The sequence below is a fragment of the Oryzias melastigma genome, linkage group LG14, assembly GCF_002922805.2.
Source record: "Oryzias melastigma strain HK-1 linkage group LG14, ASM292280v2, whole genome shotgun sequence".
NCBI lineage: Eukaryota > Metazoa > Chordata > Actinopteri > Beloniformes > Adrianichthyidae > Oryzias > Oryzias melastigma.
The window spans coordinates 12957296-12979982 of NC_050525.1; the positions used below are offsets into that span (position 1 = coordinate 12957296).

Genomic DNA, 22687 nt, shown 5'->3' on the forward strand with positions numbered 1-22687 from the left:
GTACTCAGTTTCCACGTTTCACGCCAGCACCACAGGGAAAAGTTGACAGCAGAAGGTTCTGAAGGCAACATCGCTGGACTGGATTCATTTTCTCAGGCACTATGCAGTCAGACGACCTCTTCATCCGCAAGTTCCGCCGGCACAATGTCAGGCCTCCCATCGTCAACTTTGACCCCAAGCGGGAGGCGGGCGTGGTGGAGTGGCCTCCCAGGAGGGACGGCGACGGAGCCGAAGCTGACAGCCTCACTCCAAGCCGTGCAGGGCTGAACCTTCGGTCGGTGGGGCGGGGCCACATCATGCAGAGGAGCAACAGCGATGTGACCTTAGGAGATCTGGACTCCTCGGGGAAGACGGGGACAAAGGTGGTCCGGACGGTTGGCGAGAGGGCGGGGGCAGGGGCGCAGGGGGACTCAGGTGTGCTGTTGCACAGAGAATACGGCAGCTTGTCATCGTTGGAGAGACAGAGCCAAGCCCAGGAGCCCAGTGCAGATGACCAGGGGCCGCTGAGTCCCAACGCCCTCCGCTTCAAAGACCCCTTCCTGCTTTTAGGGCTGGGGGGCAACCCTCCAGAGCCTGATGGATTCTTTCGAGGTCTCTCCACTTCCACAGGGGACTCCCAAAAACCTGCAAAGCCACCAAAACCTGAAGGCCTCAGTAAGAAGTCCAAACCCACCCCCCCTCAGATTCCCCAACCCAGTCCGTATGACAACCTCGGAGGAGGAACGTGGGTCAAGAGCTTTGCGCACTATGACGTCCAGAGCATCCTGTTTGACCTCAACGAGGTGGCCACCAACAGGGACAGCATCGGACGCAAAAAGAACATCACCTCAGGGGCTTCGGCTGCATCCCAGCTGCGCCCCCTCAACCAGGCCACCCCTTCCTCGCCAGCACAGGGCGGGGGAGGTGGTGGGGGGAACGCAGACGACCCCGAACAGTCGATGCTGCTGGATGAAGGAGATGGCAACGATAACGAGCTCCTCCTCAGCTGCCCTCATTTCCGCAATGAGACGGGCGGAGAGGAGCAGGTGGGGCTGTGCCGAGCTCCTGGAAGGAGGGGGCTCTGGTCCAGCCTGCGGACCCCCAACGATGCGGTTTCTGTCCTGGAGGAGCCCAGAGAGAGTCACGTCCAGCTGCAGGGGAAGAGCAACTACTTCATCGAGCATGCTGACCTGGGGGCCCATTACTATCGCAAATATTTCTATATGAAAGGTTGGTGAAAAACTTTGATCACCTTTTTTTAAATTGTTTTTTAATACAAAAAAGAAACAAAAAACTATTGGTTCATGAATACAAAGATGTGCCAGGAGTCCCATTGAAACCATACAGCAACAATGAGAAAAGTAAGGAAAAATAAAATGAATTTCAGCACTTGGTAATAAAACACAAATGATCTCTTGATCATTGTGGCAATATCCAGATTAATTTATAATTTCTATTTTCTTTGTGTCTGCTCCTGATTCACAATGATTTTAAAAAAGAAATTTAAAGTAAATGTTTAAATTCAAAGAAATAAATAAAGTAATATGCCCTCCATCATCAGAAAAATGCTACAGGAACGTGTTAAAAAAGCCACAAACATATTTTTCATCACAGTAGTTAAAGTCTACAAGGAAACTTTAGATTTTGGGTTCCTAACTGGACATAAATGATTTTTTTAGCATTCATACTAAAGAAAAGCCTAACAATAAAAAAAAATCTCTAAATTATTATTAAACAACAAATGCACTTATTGCTTACTTTAAATAAAAGATTTTTCTCATTTCAGTTTATAAAAACTTAAAAAGAAAATCCATCCTAAAACAGTAGAAATGTTTGATATTTATAATGCAGTGGAATATTCTTTCTTTTTTATTCAAAAGTTTAATATTTCATAGGATATCTGCTGCAAATCTTTTATTACTTTTTCATTAGCTCTTTAAGGAAGGGCAGTTATTTTTACTGCCAGTAAGTAATATCACATTCAGTACTTTTATGTAAGTCACCTCCAGTTTCTGCTTTTGTTCTCAGCTGTTTTTTCTGCTACTTTACATTATATAAATATTATAATCTCATTTTATGTTAAGCAGATCTAAGAGAAGTTAAAGATGAACAACCAGTGACATTTATCACTTAATTCCTAAAAAGAAATTGTTGCAGTAATAATACATTTATAGTTTTTTTAAGCATTATTTAAGGAAATCGTTGATTTTATAGAAATGAATGAGAAATATTATGGGTTTGCTCATATGGATTTTATTATGAAGGATTTGGTTATTATTTCCCTTTCACACAGAGCACCAGAACTTTTTCGGCATTGACGACCGCCTCGGTCCAGTCGCCATCAGCTTCAGGCGAGAGGAGAAGGAAGGATCCAGTGGAGCTCAGTACAACTACAGGATCATCTTTCGCACCACAGAGGTGGAGACTTTACTCCACCTGCAGGCTCCATCCACTCAGGTGTTGTCAGGTGTTGACGATGCATCCTCTGTACAGATGAAGACGCTGCGAGGTTCCATCCTGGAGGAGTCGGTCCCCTCTGCTGCCCGTCACACCACCCCGAGAGGCCTGTCTCCTAAACGGCTGCTGGAGTTCATCCTGCCTGAACTCAACCTGCACTGCCTTCGTCTGGCCTCAAACTCCCCTAAAGTACGGGACACGCTGCTCAAGCTGGACGAGCAGGGGGTGAGTGTGTCCATGAGTTATTTTCAGACTAAAACATATTTTTATCTTCATATATTTTAAGGCATTCATTCATTGTGAAATACATTTTTTATGAGTTGTGGAAGTTGTTGAACAATTCCAGGAACCGACAGCGCTGCAGGTAGCTTCTCCTTTTCTGTGGTAAAAAATAAATAAATCAGGTATAAAGTGTCAGATTTGATAGCACACACGGTGTTAGACAGCGGCTTGTGTGAAGATGGGATTTTGGAAACAGTGTTTCTAAATCATAAACTGAGGAATACAAATGAGAAAGTCATGTTAGAATCCAATAAATCAAATGAGAGTGTGTATAGGCAAGAGCCTGGCGTCACGATATGTATCCCGATACCAATCTCACAATACAGTACATATCACGATATATCCCAAGACCAGAACAACTTTTCACAATTTTTTTTTAAAGGGGCCCTACCATGAAAATTCAACTTTTTGAGGTTTTAAATGCATTTTACTGTTCATTCCTCACTATAATGAACCTCAAAGTGGTATTTTGATCCATTCATGCATTTGAGACTAATCCTCTAAAAAGCTGCGCTGGCTACAGCAGCCCCTCCCATACCCACAAAAACGTGCGGGTGGAAACGTGCTGACCTCAGCACGATGTGAACCGCCCCCTCCAGGAAGAATCTGCTCTGCCAGCACCGTCTCCAGTCTAACACCAAAACCTCAATTTCTCTACAGAGCTAGTGGTGATCAGCAAAAAACTCATGTTTCATAAATAATTCTTTTTTTTTTAGTGTTCCGAAGGTAATATATTATCATATATATGGATATAGTTCACTCTGAAAAGCTTAAGAAAATCATGGTATGGCTCCTTAAAGAGTGTGACTCAGAAAAAATATATACCTGAATATTAATACATCTCTCATTTTAATAAAATTTATTTTATTTGATGATCACAACATTAAGCACTGCAACTGCATACTGTTACTGGCAGCAACGTGCCACAGAGTTTCAGTTCGGTACCCATCCCAAATAAACTAGTACATGTCTCATAACAACAAAAACTGCGAGGCTGACTGAACATTTAACACAAGCTAAATCTCGTCAGATCTTGTTGTTTTGGTGCAGTCTAGAGCTGATTAAAAAGGCTCAATGCGCTGTCCTGTCAACTAGCAGAAGGATGCTAATAAATAATGAAATAAATATCGTCTCATCAGCATTTAAAATCATTACAATTATCACCAAACCAAATATCGCCATATACAGGTATCACTGAATAGACCACGAAACAACGAGATCTTATGAGAGCCAGCTTGTGTTAAATGTTCCGTCAGCCTCACAGTTTTTGTTGTTATGAGACATCGACTACATAGTTCTTACTTGGGAGGAAATCTCACAATATATCTTTGAATCGATTTTTCCCTACACCCCAGATCTAAAGTTCGTTTTAATAGAAGAAGAAGAAATGTATTTATATAGCACTTTTCACAAGTAAAAATTAAAAGGCAATACAAATGTTATAAAATAGGATAAAATAAATAAAAGAACATAAGTAGGAAAACGTAAAAACAAGTAAAAGGCAGTCAAACTGATAAAGGTTAACCAAAAAGCCAGTCTGAATAAACATTTCTTAAGAATCTTTTTTAAAATATGGAGTTAATGGGTTAATGGCAGGGCGTTTCAGAGTCTGGGGGCTGCTGCGTTAAAAGGACAGGTCTCCAGGGGGGTTTCAATTTTGTTCTGGGAAGATTTTGATCTGACGACCAAAGTGAACGGTTGTAGGTGTAAGGTGTTAACAGATCAGAATCAGGATAGTGAGTTATTGTTGTTTTTTTGTCTCCCGATGCAGCTGAATTTTCAGAGAAAGGTAGGTGTGATGTACTGCCGGGCGGGGCAGAGCTCAGAGGAGGACATGTACAACAACGAGAGCTCTGGACCAGCATTCGAGGAGTTCCTGGATTTACTTGGAGATCGAGTGCGCCTGAAGGGCTGGGAGAAATATAGAGCTCAGCTGGATAACAAGAGTGAGTTGAACGTTGCACCACACAAATGATTCTTCCTTTTTGTTATTTGTCTAAAGATGATAATCATTAATTTGTCGACCTGTTTGTGTTTCTTGCAGCGGACTCCACAGGAAAACATTCCCTCTACACACGCTACCAAGACTACGAAATTATGTTTCACGTCTCGACTATGCTCCCTTACACCGCCAACAACACACAGCAGGTAAAGGTATCACACTCAAGTGATCAGCTCATTATCAGAAGGAGGCTGTTACTGCACATTTATGTGCGTTCCGACTGTCACGCTTTGGCAAAAGCTTTTCTCCTCCACAACAAGCATGACATAAAAATCCTGCCCCCCGGTGTTTACGCCCACCCATGTTGCCTCGCAGTTATTCATTCAGCTTTAAGCCTGTTTTCTGTCATTTATGGAGATGCTGTGAAAACACATACCAAGATTAAAGGTTTACATTCACAGCAGACAAAAGGCGACGTATTTTATTGTATCATTTTATTTTAAAACCAACGATTTGAGAAGTGGTTGTCTTTAATGTCTCGTAATTCTAATAAATATCTACATTTTTAGCTGTATATTTGAGCAGAAAAAATCCAGATATTTTTTTTGTTGTGTCTCATATTTGTGGCTAAAAAATAATCAGATTTTTCAACTAAAATGACAGACAAAGCACAGCTATATCCTTATAAATGTAATTTAATAATTGTGATGTGTTAATGTTAAGATAATTAAAGCCAGTTTTGTGTTTGTTATTGAATCAGTTGTATTAAGATGAATGAAAACCTGAAATAAAGCTGAGCAGGCCATAACCATGACACTCCCACCTCCGTGTCTCTCTATGTGAAAGAATTTTTCAAAAGAAATGCGTAAGAATTTTAAACAAAAAGGTTCTTTTGAACTGAGCTGCTGAAGTTTAAACTGCTTTGTTTGGATTGTTCCTGCAAATTTATGTAAATCTAAAGGTAAAATATATTTTTCCTTCTTTTAATCTACTTTTTTTTTTTTAAATCTAACAATAATTGTTATCGTTTTCCTTAAGATCTATAATAACATTTACAAAAAAAATAATTATTTATTATTCTGAATATGTGTGTTAGTAAAATGCTTTTCATTTTAAGTGTTTTGTATTATTTAAGTTCACTTTAGTCTTAGTTAGTTTCATGAATGTTATCATGAAAGTCTGCTGTTTTTTTTCTCCTCAGCTGCTTCGGAAACGACATATTGGAAATGACATCGTGACCATCGTGTTCCAGGAGCCCGGCGCTCTGCCCTTCACCCCCAAGTCCATCCGCTCCCATTTCCAGCACGTCTTCATCATCGTTCAGGTCCACCAGCCCTGTGCTGATGTAACCTACTACAGGTCTGACTCCATTCCTCCTGCTCACTCTCATGATTAAAATTATTATTAGTTCTCTTTCAGAAGTACTTTTTATTCGTGCACGTTTGTTCATTTTTGTTGAACCAAAACTGAAATTGTGAAGTTGTTTTCTGACATTCATGTGTGTTTTCTGAGTCAAAAAGTCATTTTTCTGATCATTCTAACACCACATGAACACAGCATTTCTTAAAGTTTGTAGTCTTCCCTGATGGACATCAACCCCATCAATGCAACTGCCATTAAAATGAGAACAAAAGCCACAATACTGAGATAAAAACTCCAAAATGTCATACATATATATTTTTTAAAGAATGTTTTTATCCCGATTCCATGTTATTTACTTCTCTTATGAGGTAGACAAGTCACACGTCTGCTTTGGTCAGGCCCAAATGTGTCAAAAAGTTCGCCCACCCCTGATATACACCATTATTTAACGTAGAGTTCATAAGATCAAGCATTCATCTCTGAACTCCTGAAAAACTCGACTGTCCCATCTACCGTTGGGCAAATGCGGGGTACACCCTGGACAGGATCCTAATCTGTCCCACAATCACTCCCACACTCAGATGCACACCTATGGACAACTTAAAGTCACTATTTAACCAATGAAGCACGTTTTCGGACTGTGGTAGAGAAAATCCACACATGCACAAAGGGAACATGCAAACTCCACACAGAACGGTCCAAGATGAGTTTTGAACCTTCTTGCTCCACTGTGCAGCCCCTCTGTAATTTCTTCATGATTTAAATTAGTGTAAAGTTGGTGTTACTAACAGTTGTGTAGGTGGAAGTAAGAAACCAAGACATGGACTGATCATTTCTGCTGCAGCCATCTCTGACTTATTCCTTCTCCCTCACAGTGTGGCCGTGACGCGCTCCAAAGACATCCCGTTATTTGGACCTCTGTTCCCTAAGGGGGCTCGCTTCCCTCGCTCGCCCGCCTTCAGAGACTTCCTCCTAGCAAAAGTAGTAAATGCCGAAAATGCTGCAGAAAAGGCAGAGAAGTTCCGCTCCATGGCCACGCGCACACGGCAGGAGTACCTGAAGGACCTGGCGGAGAACTACGTGACCACCACGCCCATCGACTCCTCCACCAAGTTCCCCCTGCTCTCTCTGGGCAGCAAGCGCAAAGACAAGCTGAAAAGTGCCAAAGGAGCGGAGCTGCACAGTGCCGGGGCGCTGGTATGGGGGGTGATGGTCAACAGCAGAGGGGATGGGGAGGGCGGGGAGCACAAGCTGCCCTGTCTGCTGGGGGTGTCGGTGGAGTACGTGGTGCTCATTGAGAGGAGCTCCCGTCGGGTGATGTTTAACTGCTCCTGCCGCGACGTCATTGGCTGGAAGGTGGTGGCAGAGGTCAAAGAGGGGGGGCCCTGCCTGGATATCTTCTATGAGCGTGGGGAGTCCGTGTCTATAAGTATGCTGGAGAGTCAGGTGGAGGACTTAAAGGAGGTGGTGCAAAGGCTTGAGGTGGGTGCTCGCACTGAGATGCCACTCTGCTGAGCTCATCTTCTTTTGGACTCATCGGTTCTGCTCTGATGTTTCAGATGGTAACGCGGGGCTGTGTGGCCCTGGAGGTCACGCCGCTGCGGGACGGAGTGGGCCAGCCCGGCTTCCTGATGAACGAAGAGGGCTTCGTGACAGAGCTGCAGAGGTTCTGCTACGCTGAGAGTGGAGGCCTGCAGCTCTGGGCCCGCGTGGTGCGGCTCTGCGGACACTCGCTGGTCCACTTGAGTCTGGAGGAGAGGAGCAGGCTGCTCCGGACCGCACACAAAATCCACATCACCGTCATCCCGCCGGACGAGAACGGAAAGCCTCGCAGGTGAGACAGGCAGCAGAATTTGGTCGATCAGTTTACTGCTTAAAAACAATCACGTTAGGGGCGGAGCTTAGTGTAATAGCAGCTGCATTTCGATCATTGTAAAAGCATTCTCAGAGGAATTCAATTATAATTATGTCGTTTTTAGCCAAATAAAAAAAACTTGTTGACATAGGACATAGTTTCTGCAGAGCGGCACGTGTTCATTAAAAATTCACCTTTTAGTTGTAGACTGTTGGCTGGGAACAACACCACCCCTCTTCCCATCATCAATAACTGGAAAACTAAAACATACATGGATGCATTTGTCTGCAAGTGGATGCATCTGAATGGATCAGCAGGGAGTTTGTGGCTCAACCAGCATACTTTCTATGTCACAAATAAGCTCTTTTTCAAACCACATTTTTTGTCTGCTCCTAATTTACCACAATTTGACTAAAGAAATACTCAGAAATGGGATTTTAAGCTACATTTTTTAAATATATATGTATATATTTGTCTTCTATCATGAGGAAAATTCCACAAGAATGTGTTAAAAACACCAAAAACCCACATTTTATCAGTGTGGGTCATTCGCTACTAATAAATCCCTGATGGTGTCTGATCATAATCAGAAAAAAAGCATTTTTATTTACAACATCACAATATTGTTTGTGAAAAAGATTCAAATTGCCTGCCAGTTTTGATTCTAGGCAAACTCATTTGCACATTTCCAGAAATATTCTCTTTTTTTTATAAAGCATCTTTATTACATTGCTGTAAAAAAAATGACCCCAAAATGACACTCTCATTTGTTTCATTTGGTCCTTCACTTTTCAGTTTTATGAAGGGTCTGGGGAAATAACGTAAAATGAATTTTAACTGGATTGATGTTTTTACTTTAAATGAGTTCATGCAAAAATGAGTCATTTTCTATTACAGACACTGACTCCAAAAGTGTTGGACCATCAGTATTTAATCAGAATTTCTGCATATTACCTTGAGTTCAGCTACTATAGGCAGTTCCTGTTCTTTAATTTAGAGCAGGGGTCAGCAACCTTTAACATTAAAAGAACGATTTGGGCTTTGATCTATTGATCAAAACCTAGAAGGAGACGTACAGTCTCACTTTAGCCTTTAAGAAATTTGAATTTGCATTCACGATCTTTTTTTAATAAAAAATGTGTATTTTGTCTATTTTTTGGCACGAACAAAAGCAAAAATATAAAAAGAACCTAGAATCTCTCAAAATGTGATTTTTTTTTTTTTTTTACTTATTTTCAAAATAAAAGATCATCCCAGTGCAGCTCTGGGCAGCTAGTAACAAATTTTGTGCAGCACAAGAAAATATACGCTTTTAACTCATAAAAGATCAAACTTTTTACCCAAGTTTTGCTTTGCATATAAAATCTGTTCATTCTGGAGGTAGCGTTGGGCAAACAAGACTTCTACAGTTCAACATGGATGTAAAACCCTACATAGTTTATCATCTATGTGCACCTCAGACATCAATTTATACATTTAACTAATCTAAATTAAATAAATGCAAATTAAGTATTTTATGTTTAGCCAAGGAGCCACCATGGAGAGATGAAAGAGCCACATGTGGCTCTGGAGCAGCAGGTTGCAGACCCCTGGTTTAGAGCAACCCCAAATCCTCACTCTCTCATCGCAGTGCTTCACAGTGGGCATTAAGTCACAAAAATGTTATATCAAGATGCAGTTGTGTAATCATCATGTATGCTCCCAATTTTGCTTTAGAGTGAGATTTTGTCCTGACCACATTTTCATTTAAAACGGTTAACAACGTGTGAAAACTCTGTTTTCAAGAGAGATTTTCATCATGTTAGCTTTCCTTACTTTGAAGGGCTAAACTCTAAAATGTTTTTAGTCAACATTCTTGTCATATTTAGATGGAAATAGAGCAAAAATGTGAATTTGAGATGATTACTGTTGTCTCTCTTACTGATCAAACACTGAAACCATCCAGAGAATTACATTTTCTCCTCTTTGGAGGTTTGGAGACATCAGAAATTGATAACATTAAACATTTTTCTGCACAAAAATTATTTTCAAAGTAAACTATGAGATTTTTCTTACCTAATGTTCTATACTTGAAGCAGCAACACACTAAAAGGCTGATAATTGGTTTCAATTATCCATTACCACCATGTTTGCCACTTTTGGTTAAAAGCTGCATTTAAAAAGAATATTTTCTAGTTTTGGATTTCCTGTCATTGTTTGGGCTTCCACAGGAGTTTCTCTGAGCTCTACCAGAAGGCCATCAAGGACGCTGAGTGCAAACCAGGCGAGGACCGGTCAGGACAGGCCTGGGTGCTGGACGACAGAGAGGACCAGGAGAAGGACGAGCAGCAGCAGGAGAACGACGACGAGCTGAAGACGAGCGAGGAGGAGACGATAGACACGCAGCCACAGGAGGAGGAGGAAAGGCCAGAAGAGGAGTCGTCTCAGGAGGGCCAAAGTGAGGGAGGTCAAGGGTCGCTCCTCACGCCACCCAGACTCCCATTGTTGAGGGTCACTTCCCTGCAGGAACCACCAGCCAATCAGAGCCAGGAGGGCATCAGCCCACTGCTCCCCCGCAGCCTCTCTTTGGAGAGACAGCTGGACTACACGGATGAATGTGACGGGTGAGTGTCACTGCTGGAGCATCACACAAGAGTAACGTCTGTTTGAGGGCTTTTCTTATAGCTTCATTGAATAACTGAAGAATAATCTTTTTTTTTTTTTTGCATGAGGTGTTTCCTTTTTTGCAGCAGTTTTGCAAGAATACACTGTCTTTCTAAAAATATTGTTTTACCACTTCAGCTGATTTCCATCCTTTCATTTTCTTAACCCCCTCTATCCCTTTTGGGGTTACAGGGCTAACAGCTACTGCTTTTCAAAAGACTCAGTTTGTGGCTTTAAAACTGAAATTTGGCTAAAAATAAAATGATTTAAATCCTCCTTTCTTCTCCCTCACTCCCTGTTGGACAGACATGTATATGACAATGTTGCACTGAAGGATCGGCACATCTACGAGAACGTCAGGGAGCTGAGGGACGACACGCCTGATCTGATCCTGGCTGTCAAACCCAAAGTTCCCCTGGAGGAGGAGCAGGTGACAAGCGAAGGCGGAGCAAACGACTTTTTACCGTCACGATTTCCCTGTCGTCTCATCCTCTGGTTATTTTTACAGTTCATGGGAACCGAGTTCGGTGATGACAAAGCGTCGGCGAGTGACCCTTCCCTCTGCACGTCCCGGCTGTCGTGTGTGGACCGAGCTGAGAGAAACTCACGAGCCCTCAGCCTGCATAACTCCATCACCAAGAGTGAGTCACAATCTCTGACATTTGTTATCAAACTGACCAAAACAGATGAATATGCTCATCTAAAATAATAAATGTTTCTAATTTGAGAAGTAAAAGAGCTTATTACTTTACATCAGATGACACAATAGCATCACTTCTGTCCAATCTGTACCACACATTTCTTTTTATAGGGGTTCTTTGAGGGTTTAAGCCCCTCTCCTCATTATCCTCCCTCTTGTCCACTCCACACTCTCTTTGTTTCCCCTCTTTCATGCGTGCTGCCCACTATTCCACTAATCTAATATCACCCCTGCTCTGCTGCCACCCCCTGCCTGACTCAAATAAAAGAAGGACAGATGGGTAGTGGGGGGTGCTATTTTAAAAAGCTCCAAATCAAGGAGCCCTCTTGAACCATCTGCTCCATTGCCACTGACCCTGCGAGACATTCATGCTCTCGCCAAATTCCTACAATTTTTTGTGTGGATGTTTTTGTTTTAATCATTTTAAAAAGCTGTGAAGTGAGCTAAAGTTCGAGCTTTGTGCGAGATCTCACTTTCATTCTTCTTCCTGGGTATTTATTATTATTATTTTATTTTTATTATAATAATTTTTTTGCCTTTGTCTTGACTTAATCTCAGTTTTGAAATCTATAATGCAACTTTAAAAGGTCAGCATGCCAACATCTGTTGACGCCTTCCCCTGCACCACAGCTCCCTCTGGTGGAAGCTCTTTGTCCCTGCAGGATCCAGCTGCCAGCAGCATCTGCAACCATGCAAATCTGTCGTATCGCTGCAGTCTAGAGGCAGCAAGACACGGGATGTTGCATAAGTCGGAGTGATAAATCTCCACCTCTTTTCTCCCAGTGCTGTCGGAAACCACAGACTCCACTGATGAGGAGTGGCAGTCCATAGCTGACCTGGCAACCGCCTGCCGCAGCATCCTGGAGGCTTTGTCGCGAGAGGGTGAGGAGCACACACTCCTTTGCTGTTAAACTGTAAAAAAAATAGTGATTAGAAACAAAAAAAATATACGTTCTTCTCTTGCAAATAGCTGCACATTTACAGACACGTCTCTCACCTTTGACTGTTCTGGATAGGAGGGATCAGATTGACTTTTATCAAGCTACAAATATCTGGAGTCTGACATGTAAACGTCCAAATGTCCTCCAAGATTTTTGACCTTTCAAACCTTAAATGTGAGCAAATCCCTGCAATCATTAAAAGGGAAGAAAACTAATTCCTTTGTTGATATAGTTTATTAGGAGAAGATCGACCTTTTTGTATGACAGAAGCTCAGCTGGGAAAGGAAATACTGAAAAGAAATGTTATGAACGGGTTTTTCAATGTTGAATTATGCTGATGTTCCTGTAACAGACCGCAAAGCCAGCGACTCATCTCAAGCAGGAGCTGATCAGACCGATGGCAAGCAGAGAGATTCGAAGGATAGGTGGGTTCCACCACTTTTCCATCCCTCTTTCGCTTCACTCTGTCCTTGGTTGTGCTCAAATGAGAACTTTTCAGCTGTGACCTACGAATTCTGATTTATTTATGACGTTCTGTACTCTCAAATATTTTAAAACTATTTGTGATTTTAGATGCTAGAATTTCTTGCACCTTAGTTTTATCTTCTAATACATCACTTTACTTGTTTTAGCAGATAAAAACTCCTAAAATGTATCTAAAAGGCTCAAATTTGTTCACCTTTTGGCTTATCCTGTCAGGGGTCTCCACAGATTTTCACCCCTTCCTGACACAACCTCATATTTTATCCAGGCTGGGGACCAGCACAGGGAGACTTCTGCCCCCTCGTGGCTACATAAAGATCTTACTTGAGGACCCAGCATCAATTCAGGAATAAAAGGAAATTAGGTGTAAAATTTAAACTTTAATGTGCTAATAAACACTCAAATCCTTTGTACTTTTTTTGGCATGAGGCGGTGCCCTTTAAGTTTTAGTCTGGTTCCAGGAGCAGAAGTCAGGAAAAAAAACTCAGGCATGCTTGGAAGATAAAAGGATAACAAGCTGACCTTTTCAGTCCGGGTCATTTAAAATGAAAAAGTCAATGATCTTGCACTTCTCCGAATATTTTTTGCACAAAACAACAGGATGACAAATGTTAAAGCAGGTGAGAGTGAAAGCCTAACTTTTTTTTCAAAATCCCAAAAAACCTGGAACTCATTTTGTCTTTGAGTCAGCAGGAATTACATTAAGTTTTTAAGATTAGATTTTCTAACTTCCCTCAACCTTTTTGCTGATAAGAGATTGTAAGAAAGAGAAAAAAACAACTGCATGACTGTGAGATCAAAGCCCTGCAGTGAAAGTTAAATAAAAGCGCCCCGCACTTTTCAAACGATCAGGAGACCCTTGTTCCAGCATTCCTCGGAGAGCAGTTTTAATTAATAACTACAGGCTCACGGAGCGAACTGTGGGATGAGTGCACTCTGTCTGAATGGTTTTACTCCGAGACGGGGCAATTTGTATAAATGGATCTAATGTTACAGGTTTCATTAAAGCAAGCACAGACGGTCTTAAGCGCTGGAGCTATCAGGGTGACAAACGGCTCCACTGCCAATCAAACAAATTGAAAAGTTAAATCATTGAGTTTTCCCGTCAGGCTGAAACTTTCCACAGAATGTGTTTGTCGATCTGATTGGAAATCTTCCTGGCACTGTTTCTTTTTGCTGACGGTTCTGCTTGTGTGTGCCGCAGTGACTCTCCAGGCCACCTGGAGGAAAAGGTGTCGCAGCTGGAGGGGATGCTGAAGAAGCTGCAGGACGACCTGCAAAAGGTGCTTTGACTTCCATGAATCTTATACTCTGTGATAATGTTTTCACTGAGCTCCACTAGAGAGCCAGCAGGTAGGAAAACGTACTTATCTTGCTTTAGCTTCTGTCGCCGAGGCAAGATTTCTTGTTTGCCCATGCAGACGTGTTTACAAATGCTTCCATCCGTACAGCCTCTTCAGGTCACAGCTGACTCTCTGCAGAGACGCATTAAAAGCAAAAACACTTTAAAAATGCATTTATTTATTTATAGTTTTGTGTACAGAAACATTTGAATTAGAATTTTGAAATATCCCCGTGTCAAAAATGTATTTTTCTGTTGGCTGTAAGTTCTTTTTTTCTGCCATTTCCAGCAGAAGTGAATCTATGTCGCTCTCCTTACCTTTCTTGTTGATGCCTCAAAATCCTTGTATGTGACGAACTCTGATGCTTGTTTCTGATGTGGAACGCCGCTGCCTTACAAACGCCACAAAATCCACCACCTGCATCCCCAGAACACATCTCATGACTTTTGCAGCCGGAGATGCTGAATAAGTTGCCATTGTGTGGATTGTTAATTTTTTTTTTCCTTTTTCTTTCGAAATCTATTTATTTAATTTATTTATTGTCACTTTATTTTTATTCTATACTTTTTATTTGCCAGCACTGTCTCTGTGTATGTCCATGTATGTAAGCAAGAGATGCTCCATGAGTCTTTGACGCAAGTCCTAGATTTGGACCAAAAACTGTAACTTTAAATGATTCGTAACTTAACACATGAAACAATTAGGGGATAAATCAGCTAAATTACTTGATTATTTTTTTATTCCGTTTTCATTTTCACCTCATTTCCAGAAAGTTTTGATGCTGTGTAGATGTGAACTAAATGTAAATAAAGACAGACTGTGATCTTTTTCCTGACGGCAAAACAAATAACAGAATCACACATTAAAACTTAAATTTTTGGAAAACTTGTTCATCATTTTAGATTCTTGCATAATGTTTGTTGTAAAAATCCCAAAGTTTTTTTTTTTTTCTTTTAAATTTGGTGAAACTTGGTGTAGCAAATCAGGCTTATTAGTAGCTGATCATTTTAGTGATTCCAAACTCTTTAGCTAGTAAGGGTGTTAAAAAATATCAATTCAGTAAAATATTGCAATACTTCATTTGGTGATACTTGTATTGATTTAAAATGCTGCCAAGATGATATTTAATTAATTATGTATGAGCAAACGTGTAGTTCAGCATCTTACTTTTGTTTTCCACTTAAACCCCAACTGCTAGTTGGCAGTTAAAAAAAAGGAAAAAAAAATGTCTTGTACTGTCTTAGGATATATCGTGTTATTGTGCCATATTTATCGTGATATATATCGTATTGCCAATACACACCCCTATGAGCTAATGAGAGGTGTGGATAAAAAATAGCAAAAGACAGCTAGCTTTAACTTTAAAGCCAAAACAAGATAAAAGGTCTGCATTCACTAATTTAACAGAGCTTTCTGGGAAATTTAGGGTGTATTCAGACGGGACACATTTGATTTGCTTAAAGTAAACAAGGGTTTGCTTTCCCCGAAAACAAATTTTCAGTCAGAATGCAGCCAAATATGAAAAAGTGAAAGATACCGAAAAATACGACTTCTTTATCTCATGCTTTGCCTCACTCTCATAATCCCTAGCCAATGACTGAAGAGATCTTTAAACTTGGTTTTGTTTACAATCCGAACAGAATTGTCTGGTTGACGGCAGTATGATTACAAACCAAACACCGGGTTAAGGACTTGATTAAATTAAGCTATCTGAATACACCCTTAGCTTAAAAAAATTAATATTTGCTCTCTTTGATTTGCTTTCACACTGCACTGTTGAGAGTGGATCAATAATTGGAAGATTTGCAATCATCACACAGTGGTAGCATTTCCAATCTTTGCATAAAACATGAGCTTTTTGTTTTGGCTTTGCTCTTTTCCATGTTGGAAAACCCGCCGGGGTTCAAACAATAGGTGAGAACCACTTGAGTTCCCTTCAAGCAAACCAAAGAACTTTGTTTCCAGGCAAACCAGAGTTTGCTTGTTTGGTCTACAGCAGGGTTCAGACGAGCGTTCACGAAGCGAACAAAAGCGGACATTCCTGGAAAACAATCTTTGGTCTGGACCACACAACTCTGAATGTCTGAATGTGGATAGCTGAGGTGAAAGTGTTGGGAGTTTGGACCAACAAGAAGAGGTATGATCTGGCTTGCTTTCTTACTTATTAATACTATGAAAATCACACGTAGCAATAACAGCTGAGTAGAAAGAAATTCTGGCTGCACAACTGGACTAACTTGCTCCAAATTGAACATGAGCTTTTCATTTTCAAATTAGAGATTCAAATCTCACTGTCTGCCCTTTGAGTTCTAGTTAGAGCTGGAGTCTGCAACCTTTAAAAACGTTTAAGTTTGTTCCTTACAGACCAAAATCCAGCTGCAAAGTTAAAAGAAAATGCACAGTATTTCATTTATTTAAAAAAAACTTCTAAAAATATACAATAATTGAAGGAAAACTGTGTTGTGTCTTTCGATTAAAAAATTATTTCACTTTGTATTTATTTTGACAGCAGCACACACAAGTTCCTTTCAAAATAAAATACTCAATATCCATCATTATGACTTTGACTATGACTATGATGATGACTATGATTTCTTCTCTCTCTTTACCATCGAATATAAACATTTTAGCAGTAGTGTGCAATCTACAAAGCCCCTAAAGTAACAGAGAAATAAAAAAAATAAATAATAAAACTAGTTTTGTCAAAAAAACTAGTTTTTTCGTTATTAAAGGATACAATTAGAACTGGTTTCTCATTTAAAAAGTTAGAACTGGTTTGTCATTAAACAAAAAAAAGAATTAGAACCAGTTTTTCATGATCACAAGAATTTTTTAGAAAAAAAATTTAAACAAAAATCTATACATGTAAATGCAATCAAATCACTTTGACGCCAAAATTACCCAAATTTAGCTTCTCCCTGAAAACAAAAGACAAGTAATTTTATTCATCACTGGAAATGAATTTAGGTGTCAAGAAGTTGAGAACTTTGCTTCTATACCGCTAAACACTCTTGTGCTAATATGTGTTTTAAAATAACAAAAAACGATATAAACTAAATTTACTCAAACTACAAACCTGTTAACTTCTGAAATCATCCGAATTTTTCTTCAGACCCAAAGAGCCACGTGTGGCGCCGGAGCATCAGGTCGCAGACCCCTAAAAGTTACACCATCCAGTTTGAGTTTCGTGTTTATTAACTTTTTGTAAAAGGGTTGTGTGGTTCAATTTGGGTTTTTATTTTATATAAAATTCTGAAAAGTCTAATTCCATCTTTAGATATTTAAATAAAACATTCGATTAGTCTGAAAACTGATTTTCGCAGCTCTACTCCCCTTGTAAAGATTAAGGTCTCACCTGTAACCCCTAAAGCGGCCATTTTGAAAACAATATGCAATAGTAGAAATCAGCTTAGCTGATTGACAGCTAAAGGAAGAAAGTTTCAAACCGCTTGCTGACTAATCGTTTCCGTGCACTTGTGTGGTTTTGTTCTTTCTCACTGCTATGTTGTTGTGCGTTTCCGCTTTGATTGTTGTGTTCCTTCACTCGCCGTTTTCACGCACCCCCAAGTTTCCTTTGCTGCCAGCTCTGTCTGCCGCTGTCCTCCCGTCCCTGCCACAGCCACCTGAGCGACAGCTTTTTGTTTTGTTGTGTGCCCTTGTCTTGCAGGAGAAAGAGGACAAGGCAATGCTGCAGGCCGAGGTGCAGAGCCTCCGGCAGAACAACCAGCGGCTGCAGGAGGAGTCGCAGAGCACAGTGGCCCGCCTCATCAAGGTCACCGAGCTGCTGTGCAATGTCAACAAGCCGTGTTAGCTCCCCTTGTTTGCACCCACAAACCCTGCACTCCTGCGCTCTGCACACTTATTTGGTTCCTGTTTAGCTGTAAACACACACGACCACCACAGTCTGTCTGAGGCGATGTTGGACAATAAAAACCCTGGCAGAGAGAAAGAAAAAGGCGTCACGCACAGGCTGCAGCGTCGGTGTGCCGATCAGGGGTGGAGATTTGTGTGTTTCAAATACTTGACAAACTCAGCTTAGTAGCACTTGTGTTTAGGCAGTAAAAACCGTAGTGGTTAAGACGGAGAGACACTTTAAAGCATGTTTGGTGGTCTCATATCCAACTGACCGAATCACACATTGATTATATCACGAGTAATAGATGTAAACTATTTTCTGTGCCACTCTGACTGTGGAAGGATGTAACCCAAGAGGGCGAAAAAAATGGCAAATGTTGAGCCTGAAGGCTGCCTTCTACTTCAGATGAACTAATGATGCAAACTGACTGGCCCCTTACAGCAAGGTCTGTTATGTAAGGACGTTATTCTCCTCTTTACTCACTTCTCAGAAGTACTGTATTCAGCAAACTATCTTTTTAGGGAAATTCATATGTGAACAAGATCGAGGGGCTTAAACTGGAGTGAAAAGTGAACTGTTTCTTTTTTGTGTTTCTTTTTCCTGGATGTATCTTTGACAAACAGTGTAAAAAAGGGGGTAAACTGAAGATAAAAAGTTTGTCAGGAAAGAAGTTCTTCAGCTTCCTCCTCCTGTAGCTCTTTAAGCCTCACTGTTGTAGCAGCCATACTGTAGAAGATCTGCTCCCAACGCCACCAAGGCAGCTTCATTTACCGCTGGAAGAACAAATGTGACGCCTTGTGATGAGGTTTCAAATCATATATAAAAATAATCTTTCAAGTAATGCGCGACTCTTGTTGATTTTATGTTTGGAAAGACCTGTGGCTCATCATAAACTAGTTTTGAACTCAGTCTGGATCTTTATCTGTCTAATTTAATTTGACTTTAAATACTAAAGGGTTTAGTAGGAATTTCAAAATGAATTTCTGAAAACAAACGTGAAATTCAAGCAGTGATTTAATAAAGATTCACCCCCAGTCCAAATGAAAATAAAAACTCAAATTTTTGACCGAATCTGAAATCTTCCCCTACCTCTACATTTAGCTCTCCAAACAGAGCGTTCTGGAGGAACAGCTTTCTCCCCTATTCTATATTAAAGTAAATATTTCACAAACAATCAAGACATATCTGTCAATAACATCAGTATCAATGATGAGACAAAGACAAATATGAAAATAATATCCACAAACATAACTTAAAAAACAACCAAAAAAGGATCTTTATCAACAGTTTAAACAAATCAAAAAAATTAAATAATGTCTGGGCATTCTTGTGTTTAATACAATGTAAAGTTTTGGAGTTTAAGAGTTTAATAATTCAATTTTATTTATATAGCCCAAAATCACAAAGGAAATTTGCCTCATTGGGCTTCAACAATCCGTTAATGTCAGTGTTCACCTTTAAGGGTTTGCAATTATGTATAAAAATCTTTGAAATCTTTGAAATCACAATCAATTGTTAATCAGAAAGTCCAATTTTTTATCAATTAATTATAATCTTATTTTAATATCTCTCCAATTTAAAGGGTTTATGGTGATATATATATATTTTTTTTTAACCAATTATAAAAAGAAGACCAAAAAACTTTTACATGAATATATTCATTGAAAAAGATGCTCCACAAAGACTTTTGGGAAATTCCTAGTGCACTATATAGTGAGTAGGGAAGGAATTTGGGCATTAAAGTCTTCAAATTCAGATGTTATAACCACTTGATGACGTCATCAATAGTTGCCAGTCAGAACGTTAGCACAGAGATGCTAACGCTTGGAAAGACGTAACAAAATTGGTTTATAACTTTAAAAAGGTCATGCTAAAGGGTACTTAAATGTAAATGTAATCTTCAGTGCTAAGTGCCTCTCCTCCGTGGCACAGCACGATGCAGCTCGCCCTACCGGCAGAGGGATACAGAACTCCAAGTCCGTTCGCTCTACCCTTTAAAAAGTATTTTGGATACCCCTTCGATTGGAGGGGTAGGGGAAGAAGTCAGATTCGGCTTTAGATGAATAACCGACAAATTTAATGTTCTAAATGCAAAAAAACTACTAATGTTAGTTGTTATCATTTATTGAACTCGAGAATTATCAAAAAAAAAAGATAAGAATGTACAAATGAAGTTTAAACCTTTTTAATCTCTTAAAAAGGTAAGTTTGTTTGAATAAAAATTAAATCACTGTCAGGAAAGTTTGAAAGAATATGTTGTGTTATGCAAATGTTTCTTTGCATAAAATAGTTTCTTAAATTAAATAAATATGTATTCAAAACAAAGTATCAAGTCAAATGCTTTCCAATGAGCTGGAAAAAAGGTTTTTAATATTATTGACCAAACAACTACATGTAATTTTTTAATTAAACAGGATTTAATAAAATTAATATTGATGAGAAGCAAATGCTTTAACATAACACTAATTCTACTAGTTTTTTAAAACGTATTTGTGAGTTTGTGATGAACAAAAGGAGCTTTAAGTGTCAAATCAACGTGAGTCATGCAATAAATCTAATTACTTTTATTTTTTTTAATAACAAGGTTTATTGCATCTTTGTTTGGTGTTACAGAATAATTAACAAATGAACTAACAGGTAATGGAGTCCAGACTACTGTATCTAAGTGTTTTAATGTACGGCTCTGTCTTCAGTCAGTTGTTTCCTCTGGCCTATAGGTGTGGTAGAGGTAGATCAAATACCATTCCACCCTGTTGTGTATTTTTTGTGACAGTACTGCACTTTTTCCTGGGTTTGGATTCTTTCTTTTTTATGCTAACTCAACATGAGAAGGTGGATTAGACCTCGTCCCCTCGACACCGCCTTACCTCGCCTCTCTGCAGGGACAGAGCGTGCTCAGAGGAGTCTGACTGCTTCTCCTCAGTGCCAACAACAACAAAAAAGCACGTGCAGCTCCGCTGAATTTCCCACAAAACTAAAAACTGAACTTATTCAAAGGGATGCCAAACGTCACTCAGACTTTCTCCGTTTTTTCTTGTACAAAGTTTTCTCTTGTAACGTTCTTTTAGAGTCACTGTGAATACCCGGTACCAGCATATCAAGATACAGTATATACAGATGAAATTATAAATCCAAACTTTATCGGTATGTGAAGATACTGTATGTACAGCTGAACTGTTCCATGTTAGTGCACTGGGTGTGTCCTCCTGTCGCAGAATGATTATGCAGCTCCTCGTTTCATGTCCTCCACATCATGGAGACCTCCTCTTCATTTCAACAGGTTAGTGTCAGAAAACCTGTTTGACTGTGTCTTGTATATTTATTAGATTGTAGGAGGTTGGTTGAGCATGAAAGCGTGCCCAGCAACTTCCATCCTCCCTTCCCTTCTCTCTGTACCTGTGCGTGTATAAAAACAAAAAAGAAAATGTAACTTATTAATCACACAAATGTGTTGTAGCTGTTTGAACAGGTGAAGATGAAAATGTGAAACAGAATGAGGAGGGAAGACGGACTCGGTTAGAAAATCTGCTTCTTTTGTTTTAGTGACGGCTAAAAGGACGCCTGAAATTTAATGTAACTGAAGATCCTATATTCTAACATTAAGCTGTCTCAGCTACAACTCTCTGGTAGTCGATGAGGTCTTATGACGCCATTAGCTATGCCTTAATGAGTAAATCTTTCAGAATGGATGGTGGAACCGCATACTGGCTGTATGTAAAGGCTCATTTCTCTGACTTTGTGCCTACCTGAAAATGTAATGTATGTCAACCCAGCTTAGTGATTTCATTTCTTTGCCTTTGGTTGCACTAACTGAGGTTTTATTGTTGTGAATATTTGGCAGCAGATGAGGGGTTTTCACAAGAGGCCATGGCAACAGCTGGTCTTTTATCTGCTGGGCGCCGGAAAGTCATGGAGTGCCACGTGATCTGAAGATCAGAGAGTGACAATAGATGTGTGTTGTTAATCTTAAGCATGACTGAAGGTTCATGGTTTATCGAGTACCACGGATTGTCAAGAGAACCAACAAATATATGATTTTTAAAAGAGAATTAAAAAGGAAATGGTGCGTGAAATGACTGATGGTGCTTTGAAATGAAGATTCAAGGTTGTGGTGATGTCTGAAGGGTTTTGATTGTGTTTGTCACAGAAATCTAAAGAAAAGGAGTCCTTTTTTGGGGTCCCATGGATGCTAGAGACAACCCAGGGCAAAGGATCCTAAACAGGTTGCCAGTCTGTTACAGGGCCACACACTCACACATAGGGCTGGATTTCGATTATAATTTACAGAAACGATTCAATTTGATTCACAAAAGCCTGGATCGATTTGATTCTGGTTCTTTTCAATTCTTCAATTCAGTTTTAAGTTTACACATTTAGACACCTTTGTTTAAAAATACATCCATAATCCACTATATGTTTTCGATATATTTATATTATTCTGAAACAGTTCAAATACTGTAAAATGTATAAATTATATATTATAACTAATATATTATTGAAATAATGAGATTATTAATAGCATACAAACAGCTATTAACAAAAGTTCTAACAAAAATGTTCAGATCATTAACATTGTAAACATTGTTCTGCTTCCTCTAGAGGGCATTTCAGTTTGGCCACTAGGTGGCGATCATGCTACAGCAGTACACTTTAGTCCAGAAGAAGACAGTATGAAGAAAAACAATATTTTAGACCACAATTACTTTAAATAAATGTTTCCTTACAAGAGTTTGGAAAATTCATACCTGTGAGTAGATAAAGATGTTAATTTAGTAGCTATGTATGATTAGGTCGACCGAGCGTTAGCATTAGTCATCCTACAGGAGATTCCATTCAAAATTAGC

At 39.8% G+C, this 22687-nt stretch overlaps 1 protein-coding gene across 8 annotated transcripts in view; it reads left to right on the top strand.

Annotated features, from left to right (window-relative positions):
• Window positions 1-21916, top strand: part of zmp:0000001168 (signal-induced proliferation-associated 1-like protein 2) — a 39519-nt gene extending 17603 nt beyond the window's left edge. For 3 of the 8 annotated variants that reach the window (XM_036215210.1, XM_024265773.2, XM_024265774.2), the window contains exons 3-17: window positions 9-1209; window positions 2273-2397; window positions 2473-2661; window positions 4490-4664; window positions 4763-4866; window positions 5862-6019; window positions 6898-7504; window positions 7582-7856; window positions 10088-10480; window positions 10827-10950; window positions 11029-11161; window positions 12004-12102; window positions 12514-12586; window positions 13849-13927; window positions 17655-21916. In XM_036215210.1, the coding sequence (XP_036071103.1) occupies window positions 102-1209; window positions 2273-2397; window positions 2473-2661; window positions 4490-4664; window positions 4763-4866; window positions 5862-6019; window positions 6898-7504; window positions 7582-7856; window positions 10088-10480; window positions 10827-10950; window positions 11029-11161; window positions 12004-12102; window positions 12514-12586; window positions 13849-13927; window positions 17655-17798 (3786 nt within the window). In that variant the 5' untranslated portion in view covers window positions 9-101 and the 3' untranslated portion in view covers window positions 17799-21916. Of the gene's footprint in view, window positions 1-8; window positions 1210-2272; window positions 2398-2472; window positions 2662-4489; window positions 4665-4762; window positions 4867-5861; window positions 6020-6897; window positions 7505-7581; window positions 7857-10087; window positions 10481-10826; window positions 10951-11028; window positions 11162-12003; window positions 12103-12513; window positions 12587-13848; window positions 13998-14275; window positions 15068-15983; window positions 16125-17654 lie in introns of those variants that run through there. The other 5 variants (XM_024265776.2, XM_024265777.2, XR_002918594.2 and 2 more) reach the window with 5 other exon arrangements.
• The last annotated feature ends 771 nt before the right edge of the window (window positions 21917-22687 follow it).